This window comes from Poecilia reticulata, chromosome 1 (assembly GCF_904066995.2).
Source record: "Poecilia reticulata chromosome 1, P_reticulata-male-v2, whole genome shotgun sequence".
In the NCBI taxonomy this organism is placed as follows: Eukaryota; Metazoa; Chordata; class Actinopteri; order Cyprinodontiformes; family Poeciliidae; genus Poecilia; species Poecilia reticulata.
The window spans coordinates 34,056,702-34,066,558 of record NC_088830.1 but is presented as its reverse complement, the minus strand read 5'-3'; the positions used below and the strand labels follow the sequence as shown (position 1 = coordinate 34,066,558).

At 48.8% G+C, this 9,857-nt stretch overlaps 1 protein-coding gene across 1 annotated transcript; it reads left to right on the top strand.

The window, feature by feature from the left end:
- Positions 1-2,575: 2,575 nt before the first annotated feature.
- LOC103472134 (dynein regulatory complex subunit 4-like) lies at positions 2,576-6,659 on the top strand. The gene is made up of 11 exons (XM_008421532.3): positions 2,576-2,666; positions 2,809-2,910; positions 3,490-3,687; positions 3,772-3,978; positions 4,040-4,094; positions 4,159-4,364; positions 4,527-4,694; positions 4,769-4,855; positions 4,918-5,127; positions 6,289-6,354; positions 6,430-6,659. Exons 1-11 carry the CDS (start codon positions 2,664-2,666, stop codon positions 6,586-6,588), a joined length of 1,461 nt encoding a protein of 486 aa, XP_008419754.1. The 5' UTR covers positions 2,576-2,663; the 3' UTR covers positions 6,589-6,659.
- The last annotated feature ends 3,198 nt before the right edge of the window (positions 6,660-9,857 follow it).

The following is a 9,857-nucleotide window of genomic DNA, read 5'->3' as shown; positions in this document are numbered from 1 at the left end:
AGCTGATTGACTGGACTAAATATTTTAATATGCAACTGAATCTGTTGAAACTATTTTTCTTCATATTATAAATGTCACAGTACATGGATAATATGAAAAGCCTTCAAAAAGTCTAAAATTTCATAAAAACCATTTAATGGAAGTGACATAAAGTAAATTCAACCATGGAAAACAAAGTAGCTTCAACTGTCACCATCTCTGTACTTTTTATGATCTTAAACATGTAAAACCTGTAAAGCTTAAAGTTCCACCCTGTTAGGAAAGATTGTGGAAAATGTTTATTCAGCAGAATTTAAAAAACCTAATATTAGATTTAGTCCTTAAAGGTCAGTTATCCTGTTGAAGGTTAACTAGCTAAATGTTGACCACATGAAGAGCTTCAGGCAGATTAGTTAGAAAAGTTCCACCTGTTATGAACCAAATAAGGTGGAAATTAGGGTGAAAAGTAATAATTATAAGTCAAATAAAAACATTTCAGATGATGGAATCGAGCTGCAGTCTGAGGTTTTATCAGATGCTATTTGTCTGTTTTCACTAGTTTCCTCATTGACTCCTGAGGGGAACAACGAGTTCCTGTCCTGGAAAATCCACTACAGGAATTTCACCTGTTTTCCCAAACAGAACCAGGACAAACACTCCGCCTGTACTTTGACTGGGCCAATCCTGCGTCAGAGTTTAGAACCAAACACTTTGATTCTAAACGGCTACCTCTGGTGGGTTCAAAAATAAAACATTATATAGTAAAAGAGACTCTAAGAAAAAGTCATTATTTTTCTAAATGAACATGTTTAATATTTGTGGTCTATAAATGTTCATAACAGGTGAAACACATTCAGAGACAATGGTGAGAAAAACACCTGAAATATTAATTTATCCTGAACTTACCCATTATTAATGTCTTATTGTTAAACATGTCAGTGATGTAACACAATATTTAAAACATTAATACTTTTTTTCAAATGTCCTGAAGCTGAAATGTTGCTGCAAAACCAGAATCACCCAGTTTTAGTTCAAACATACTTTACTGAGCGCAAAGGGGCATCAAATGTTGCAGCTCATTAACTCAGATTCTTCTAAAGTCGATGCTGTTGGCATGGAAACATCTCCTGCAGCAGTCTGTGTTACAGTGAATCTGAAGAAGCCCCTGACTGAAGACACTGTTTTCCCAATACAGTCTCATGAACAGGATAGTCAAAGTTTCTGAAGAATCCCCCTTTGTGTCGTCCCTCAAACAGAACCAGAACCAGAACCAGAACAGAACCAGAACCAGAACCAGAACAGAACCAGAACCAGAACAGAACCAGAACAGAACCAGAACCAGAACAGAACCAGAACAGAACCAGAACAGAACCAGAACCAGAACAGAACCAGAACAGAACCAGAACAGAACCAGAACCAGAACAGAACCAGAACAGAACCAGAACCAGAACAGAACCAGAACAGAACCAGAACAGAACCAGAACCAGAACAGAACCAGAACCAGAACAGAACCAGAACAGAACCAGAACAGAACAGAACCAGAACAGAACCAGAACCAGAACAGAACCAGAACAGAACCAGAACCAGAACAGAACCAGAACAGAACCAGAACAGAACCAGAACCAGAACAGAACCAGAACCAGAACAGAACCAGAACCAGAACCAGAACCAGAACAGAACCAGAACCAGAACAGAACCAGAACAGAACCAGAACCAGAACAGAACCAGAACAGAACCAGAACCAGAACAGAACCAGAACAGAACCAGAACAGAACAGAACAGAACAGAACAGAACCAGAACAGAACAGAACCAGAACAGAACAGAACCAGAACAGAACCAGAACCAGAACCAGAACAGAACCAGAACAGAACCAGAACCAGAACAGAACAGAACAGAACCAGAACCAGAACCAGAACAGAACCAGAACAGAACCAGAACAGAACCAGAACAGAACCAGAACCAGAACTGAACCAGAACAGAACCAGAACCAGAACAGAACCAGAACAGAACCAGAACCAGAACAGAACCAGAACCAGAACAGAACCAGAACAGAACCAGAACAGAACCAGAACATAAACAGAACAGAACCAGAACCAGAACTGAACTAGGACCAGAACCAGAACAGAACCAGAACCAGAACCAGAACAGAACCAGAACAGAACCAGAACCAGAACTGAACCAGAACAGAACCAGAACAGAACCAGAACCAGAACAGAACCAGAACCAGAACAGAACCAGAACCAGAACAGAACAGAACCAGAACCAGAACCAGAACCAGAACAGAACCAGAACCAGAACAGAACCAGAACCAGAACCAGCCTTCTTTATCAGACTGTTGAGCCTTTTTAGATCCCTGGTTCTGGTTCTGGTTCTGGTGACTGAACAGATGACAGTGGGTCGATATGCTGCACCTGTGAGATTACAGAAAAAGTCTGATCCACTGAACCAAATGCATTTTCTCTACATAACTGTAAGACCTTCAAATAGACCTTTTTGTAAATCTGTCCTGTTTTCGGCTGTATTTCAGAGAACTGCACGGTAAACGCATGTTTTAAATCTCTGTCATCCTGTTGCCATGGCAGCACATTCTGGTTTGTTTCAACAGAAACAGTTAAACTTGCGTTTCCATCAAATCCAGTTTTTATATTTTCTTCTGCTGGGAGAAGCGGATCAGTGAACCACAATGGTGAGACCATGTTCACACTTTACTGACTGCATCATGACGTTCAGTGGTATTATGAGCACAATTTACTAATTGTTACTCTGAATTATGTCCTGTTAGCATGTTAGCTTAGCATCAGCCGCTCAAATTGTGTTTGCTTCTTCAGCCTCCAAAGAAAGGCAAGAAGGGCAAAAAGGGGAAAGCCGGGAAGGTGAACCCCTTCATGCTGCTGGACTCTGCGCCCATTCAAGACATGACCAAGGACCAGGTAGCACCTCCTGCTGATGCTAACAACATGTAGACGCTTTATTCTGGTAGAACTACAGGACCTGCTGAAGCTTCCTGTGAGGAAGTTTGGCTGAATAAATGAGCTCCAGGATGAGCCGCCCTGCCGAGGCCCATCGTTATCCACCACAGCAGCAGCTCGTTTTCACAGCAGTGCATTTCTACACGCTTCGCCGTTTCAGACACGTTTAAAACGCGTCACCGTCAAAGTCAGATAAAAGTTGACCTTCTCCTGAAACGACAGTGAACTCTCGCCTGTTCACTGTGGAGCGCGACTCCAGACTATTGGATGAAAATGTGATCATTTCCTGCTTCTAACCCTGATGACATCTGACACGCCATTGGCTGCATTTGCATTCACTTTCCTTGGTGCTGATTGGCTGAAGGCCCAAACTTAAAGTAACTGACTTACTTTTCCATCTATAACCGGCTCGGTTTTCCTGACCCGGGTTGGTTTGACTGGTTTTAATCTGGTGTCGTTAAACACCAGATTAAAACCAGATTAATTCCTCTGCATTAATCCCTGGTTAATCCCATCCTGATTTTCTGCAATGTGTTGCAGTTGTGGGATTTCGCCCTCCGCATCCAGGAGGAGCTGGAAACGGTGCGGAAGGAGAAGGGCCTCTTCAAGCCGGAGCGGGACAAGACCCAGACCGTCTGGAACACGACCAAGAAGGACCTGGAGGAGTACGAGGTCCAGCTGAGGAATACGACCGTAGAGAGGTCAGAGGTCGATGAGAGACACCGAGAGGAGATGACCGTGAGTCCTCCACCGACCCTGTGGGGTGGTCCTGCTGTTCTCTCGGTCCGATCCGGTCCGATCCTGACTCTGTCGGGTTTTCAGGTCTACCAACAGAAGATGAAGCACGTCCTGTCCGAGCAACACAACGCCGTCTCTGAGGTGAAGACGGACGCCGTCACGTTTCGCTCGCTCCAGCAGAAGCAGAACACGGAGTTGGAGCTGGATCTGCGGCGGCAGCTCCGTAACCTGCAGATGGACAACAAGGAGAAGAGGCTCCAGGAGCACAGCTCCATCAAGATGCTGAAGCTGGTGAGGAGACGATCCTCTGCTCCACTTTGGCTTCCGTCTCATGCCTGCTCTTCCTCCCCAGAACCACCAGAGGGAGCTGATGAGGCTCGGCGGCGAGTTTGAGCGCAGGATGCAAGGTGAGTGCAGCTGGATGCTTCCTCCCGGGTTTCCTTCCTGGTCTTCCTCATCGTTCCTGTTCAGTGCTGGAGGTGCAGAAGCTGGTCACCACGCGGTCCCTGGCAGAGATGTTCCAGAGGAAGCTGATGAACGCGCTGACGGAGATCGACACCTTCAACAAATGTCACCTGGTGTCTCTGAACAAGGAACACGACAACAAGAGGGAGCGGACAGAATTGACGTTTGAGGAATTCCTGGACACAAAGCACTACGAGCATCACACCTGGAAGGTAGATGAATCATCGCAACGCCGTCCTTTGGTGCTGGGAGCACCTCTGGAGTAGATCCCACTGGATCCTCTGGAGTAGATCCCTCTGGAGTAGATCCCTCTGGAGTAGATCCCTCTGGAGTAGACCCCCCTGGATCCCCTCAGCCCTCCCTCTCTGTTCCAGGGCGAGCTGAAGAAGCTGCAGAACCAGAAGCTGCGGTGGGAGAAGAAGATCTCAGCAGCTCAGCAGGAGAACCAGCGTCTGAAGACGACGCTGCAGGAGGTCCAGCAGAAACTGCCGGAGCTGCACAGACGGCTACAGGAGCACCAGCACTCCAAGCAGAGGATGGAGGTAAGGGGGCGGAGCCAACACCTGGAAGCCGCTCAGCGCTGATGGTGATGATGATGATGATGGTGTGTGAGCAGGAGTACCGAGCTCAGCAGAAGCTGGTTGATCAGGAGCTCAGAGACCTGACGGTGGAACACGAGCTGCTGCTGCAGGCCTTCCAGAAGGTAAACCTCTTCGTCCTCCTCCTCCTCCTCCTCCTCCTGACCCCTCCAGGTGTTCCCGGCAGACGCAGCAGGAGCGTGACGAGCTGCTGAGGAGGCAGACGCAGAGCATCCTGGACGTCCAGCAGAGGAGCGGCCTGAAGAAGATCCTGCTGCAGAGGAAGCTGGAGGCGCTGAGCCAGACTCTGGAGAAGAAGGAGGCGCAGCTGAGCGCCGCGTTGTCCGTCTGCAGCGTGGAGCCCACGGCGCGCAGCAACGCCGCCAACAAGCTGCAGGTAAGAGGCCGGAGGGCCGCTCCGCTGGGCGGCACCAGGACTTCTGCACAGGTTCTGATCAGGAGCAGAAACACCAGGAGGAGTTTAACTCAGGAACAGTTATTCATCCTGAAGGGAAACCAGACGGTTGTTCAGTCAGCTGTCTGAGATTTTACCTTCACTGGAGCAGAAACACGCTCAAGTATTTCTGCTCTCAGTACTTCCTGTCTGCAGCCTCCAAACACGGCAGCAGCTCTTCTTCAGCTTCTCTGAACACAAAGTTAGAATCCGCCCTGCAGGAGAGGAGAAGGTCTGGCAGAGGAGAAATCTTCATCCTCCACACTAAACTCATCATTCTGGTTTCTCTGGAATGTTGGAGGCACAGCAGCAAGGAGTTGGTTAGCTTAGCAACAGCTGAGCCGGCGACATTACAGAGTGTTAGCTTAACAACTGAGCTGATGACATCACAGAGTGTTAGCTTAGCAACTGAGTTAGTTTAGCAACTGAGCTGATGACATCACAGGGTGTTAGCTTAGCAACAGCTGAGCCGGCGACATTACAGAGTGTTAGCTTAGCAGCTGAGCTGATGACATCACAGGGTGTTAGCTTAGCAACAGCTGAGCCGGCGACATTACAGAGTGTTAGCTTAGCAACTGAGCTGATGACATCACAGAGTGTTAGCTTAGCAACTGAGTTAGTTTAGCAACTGAGCTGATGACATCACAGAGTGTTAGCTTAGCAACTGAGCTGATGACATCACAGGGTGTTAGCTTAGCAACTGAGCTGATGACATCACAGGGTGTTAGCTTAGCAACTGAGCTGATGACATCACAGGGTGTTAGCTTAGCAACTGAGCTGATGACATCACAGTGTGTTAGCTTAGCAACTGAGCTGATGACATCACAGACTGCTAGCTTAGCAACTGAACTAATGACATCAGTGTTAGCTTAGCAACTGAGCTGATGACATCATTCGCCATCAGGTTCATAATAGTTGAAACTCCTCAGTTTAAAACATGGACTAAAACTTTAAGCTAACGTAGCTAGAAGCTAGTTAGCATGTTGCTACATAAGCTAGCAGAATGGCCTATTTCCAGGTTCTGATGCTAACTAGCAGCTTTCAGGAAGTGAAGGAGTGACCCCGGTTCTCCTGGGACTTTCTGAGTCTGAAACCTGTTTCCAGGAGATCCTGGAGTCCAAACGGACCGCCATGGAGGCTCTGCAGCTGGACCTGGACCAGGGCACCCAGGTCAGTCTGCCTGCAGCTTCCCGCTCGTCTCTGACGTCCCGCTTGTCTCTGATGTCCCGCTCGTCTGTCCTGCAGGAGTACGAGCAGCTGCTGCAGAGGCTGAAGGGCGACCTGGAGGCCGCCGGCATCTTGCTGTTCCAGTTTCCCTTTAATGCCGCCCAGAAGGTTCTGGAGGAAGTCCGATCAGATCTGAAAGCCCAACCGGACCGGCACCAGAAGGACATTCCCAAATAAAGCGACGTTTCAGTTTTTATTCAGTTTGACATGAAAAGCAGTTACATTATTATTAAATTAAATTAAAATGAGTTTGGCTGGAAACTCTTCTGCTTCCTGATCCGACTGTAAAAACGTCCGGAACCAGAATTTCTGACATTCAACATCTCCTTTATTGTTAGTGATACATGAGAAAAAGAAAGCAACACATGAGCAGCAGCACGGCCACAGCGGGTCACCAAACCGAAGAAGAAGAAGAAGAAGAAAGAAGGAAAATTTACAGCCAGAACCAGAACCAGAACCAGAACCAGAACCGGGTCTAAAGTTTGGTTCGTGGCCTGAGAATCTGGGTCAGCTTATTTGGTTCCTGAAGGTCCGACTGATCTCCTGGCTCTTAAACCCATAATGGACCGGACCGGACCTGACCGGACCGGACCGGACCAGGAATCACGTTCCAGAGCAACAGATCACAACTGGGACACGGGAAGAAATCCCAGTTTTTCCTGAAAATATTCCGTCACATCCTCATCCCGCTCACCATCCAGGCCAAATTTATCCAAACCAAAAGTTTTAGGATTCCTGCAGGATTCCCACTCCGTCCTGGGAATCTGGAGATTCTTCCTCCTTCTCCCACAAAGTGTGTCAAAGAGCGTTGATCTAAGAACAGTCCTGTGTCCTGTCACATCTTGATTTGGACCTTTCAGAATATCTCAGTTCTGTGTTGATCATCAGTGGATCAGTCAGAAGAAACAGGAAGTGCTTCTCTGATGACATCACTTCCTGTGAAGCAGCAGTCTGTCCAGAACCATCTGATGGATCAGGAGCCTGAAACCTTCGTCAGCTGCTGGTTTTAGGGCTACAGATCGATAAAGATCAGCAGGGATCGGCAGGAATCAGCAGGAATCCGCAGGGATCAGCAGGAATCAGCAGGGATCAGCAGGAATCGGCAGGAATCGGCAGGGATCGGCAGGAATCAGCAGGAATCAGCAGGGATCAGCAGGAATCCGCAGGAATCAGCAGGGATCGGCAGGAATCGGCAGGGATCGGCAGGGATCAGCAGGAATCAGCAGGGATCAGCAGGAATCGGCAGGAATCGGCAGGGATCGGCAGGGATCGGCAGGAATCGGCAGGAATCGGCAGGGATCGGCAGGGATCGGCAGGAATCGGCAGGGATCAGCAGGAATCGGCAGGGATCGGCAGGAATCAGCAGGAATCGGCAGGGATCAGCAGGAATCCGCAGGGATCGGCAGGGATCAGCAGGAATCGGCAGGAATCAGCAGGGATCAGCAGGAATCGGCAGGAATCAGGCCCGGTTTCCCCAGGAATCCTGAGCCCTTTACTGACGTCATTTTTGGAAAATTCTTCCAATTTTTGAAATTTAAATAAATAAAAGTTACTCATGAAGCACATTTGGCCTTAGGAGAGCTCCAGTGACAGAATGCTCGGAATAGTGAGGAGGACCTTTGACCTGCAGTGAGCAGCCGGATGCGACCCACATCAGCCTCAACAGGTTCTGATCTGTCCCACCTCCAGATGTGGAGCTGAATCGTATCCGATAGTTTTCAGAGCGTCTGCAGTCTGAACGATCTTATCCGACTTTTACATCAACGACGTGAGATATGCTTCATAATTCTGCAACAGAAGGAGCCAGACGTGGCAAACGTCTAAAAATGTGTGAAAATGATGACATATGGGGACATTTTCCTGCCATAATTCAAGAGCACACGTTCATTTTGAAAGCAGGACTTCATGTCTTTCTTTTCAAAACTTGTTACGCTTGTACTCTAAACTTCTCACGCTCAGTCTCTGCTCGCTTACGGAAACGCTATTTGGCACAGTCGTCTGGCAACCTCTCAGCCAATAGAATTAAATTGTTGTACTGGGTGCGTTTGTTTCCTTATAGCAGGTGAGCCTGTGTGGCTACTATCGATTGTAGCAACATGCGCCACCCAGTGGATGTAGGGAGAAACAACAACGTCAGCTTTCTGCTCCGTAGTACAATAAACATTCACCAGCGCCGATCGCATAGGGAGGTAGGTGGGTAGGTAGGGTGGGTAGATGGGTAGGTAGGGTGGATGGGTAGGTAGGGTGGGTGGGTGGATGGGTAGATGGGTAGGTAGGGTGGGTGGGTGGATGGGTAGGTAGGGTGGGTAAGTAGGGTGGGTGGGTGGGTAGGTAGGGTGGGTGGGTGGATGGGTAGGTAGGGTGGGTAGGTAGGGTGGGTGGGTGGATGGGTAGGTAGGGTGGTGGGTGGATGGGTTGGGGGGGTGGGTAGGTAGGGTGGGTGGGTAGATGGGTAGGTAGGGTGGGTAGGTAGGGTGGGTGGGTGGATGGGTAGGTAGGGTGGGTAGGTAGGGTGGGTGGGTGGGTAGGTAGGGTGGGTGGATGGGTAGGTAGGGTGGGTGGGTGGATGGGTAGGTAGGGTGGGTAGGTAGGGTGGGTGGGTGGATGGGTAGGTAGGGTGGGTGGGTGGATGGGTAGGTAGGGTGGGTAGGTAGGGTGGGTGGGTAGATGGGTAGGTAGGGTGGGTAGGTAGGGTGGGTGGGTGGGTAGGTAGGGTGGGTGGATGGGTAGGTAGGGTGGGTGGGTGGATGGGTAGGTAGGGTGGGTAGGTAGGGTGGGTGGGTGGATGGGTAGGTAGGGTGGGTGGGTGGATGGGTAGGTAGGGTGGGTGGGTAGATGGGTAGGTAGGGTGGGTGGATGGGTGTTTGGTCACCGTTACCTTGGAAACGCCCACGTGTTTAGCAAAGTTTAATCCATGAGATTAAATCAGATCTGGGTTCAGAGTGGAGGTTAGCAGGTCGATTTGATTACCGGAAGATGATTTTAATAACTTAATAAATAATAATTTCATCCTAATTAAAAATTTCCCAGCTGGTCAGGACGGCCGCAAAACACAGTCCAGCGGGTCACAAATGGCCCCCGGGCCACACTTTTTACACCTCTAGTTCCTGTTCCCACAGTAATAAAAAGTTAAATGTTGCCTTTTTTATGTTTCTGTTTTTTCCAGACTTGTCTGCAGGATTCCTGGTTTTTATCTCCTAACTGGACCGACTGGTTCAGAGATGAACTGGACCGGATTTCCAGAAATTCCCCCCGACATCGGATTCTGGTGGGAATGTGATCCGATAATCGGCTCAGATTTTTCTCTCATGTCACCTCAGGAACAATCAGCTGATCCAGCTTGGAAAAATGTTCTGGAAGCTCAAGCAGATAAAAGTGAGGAACGTCTCCTCCGGAGAGCTGAACTTTTCTTTCAGCTCATTCAGAACCAGGAGGAGGAAAACATC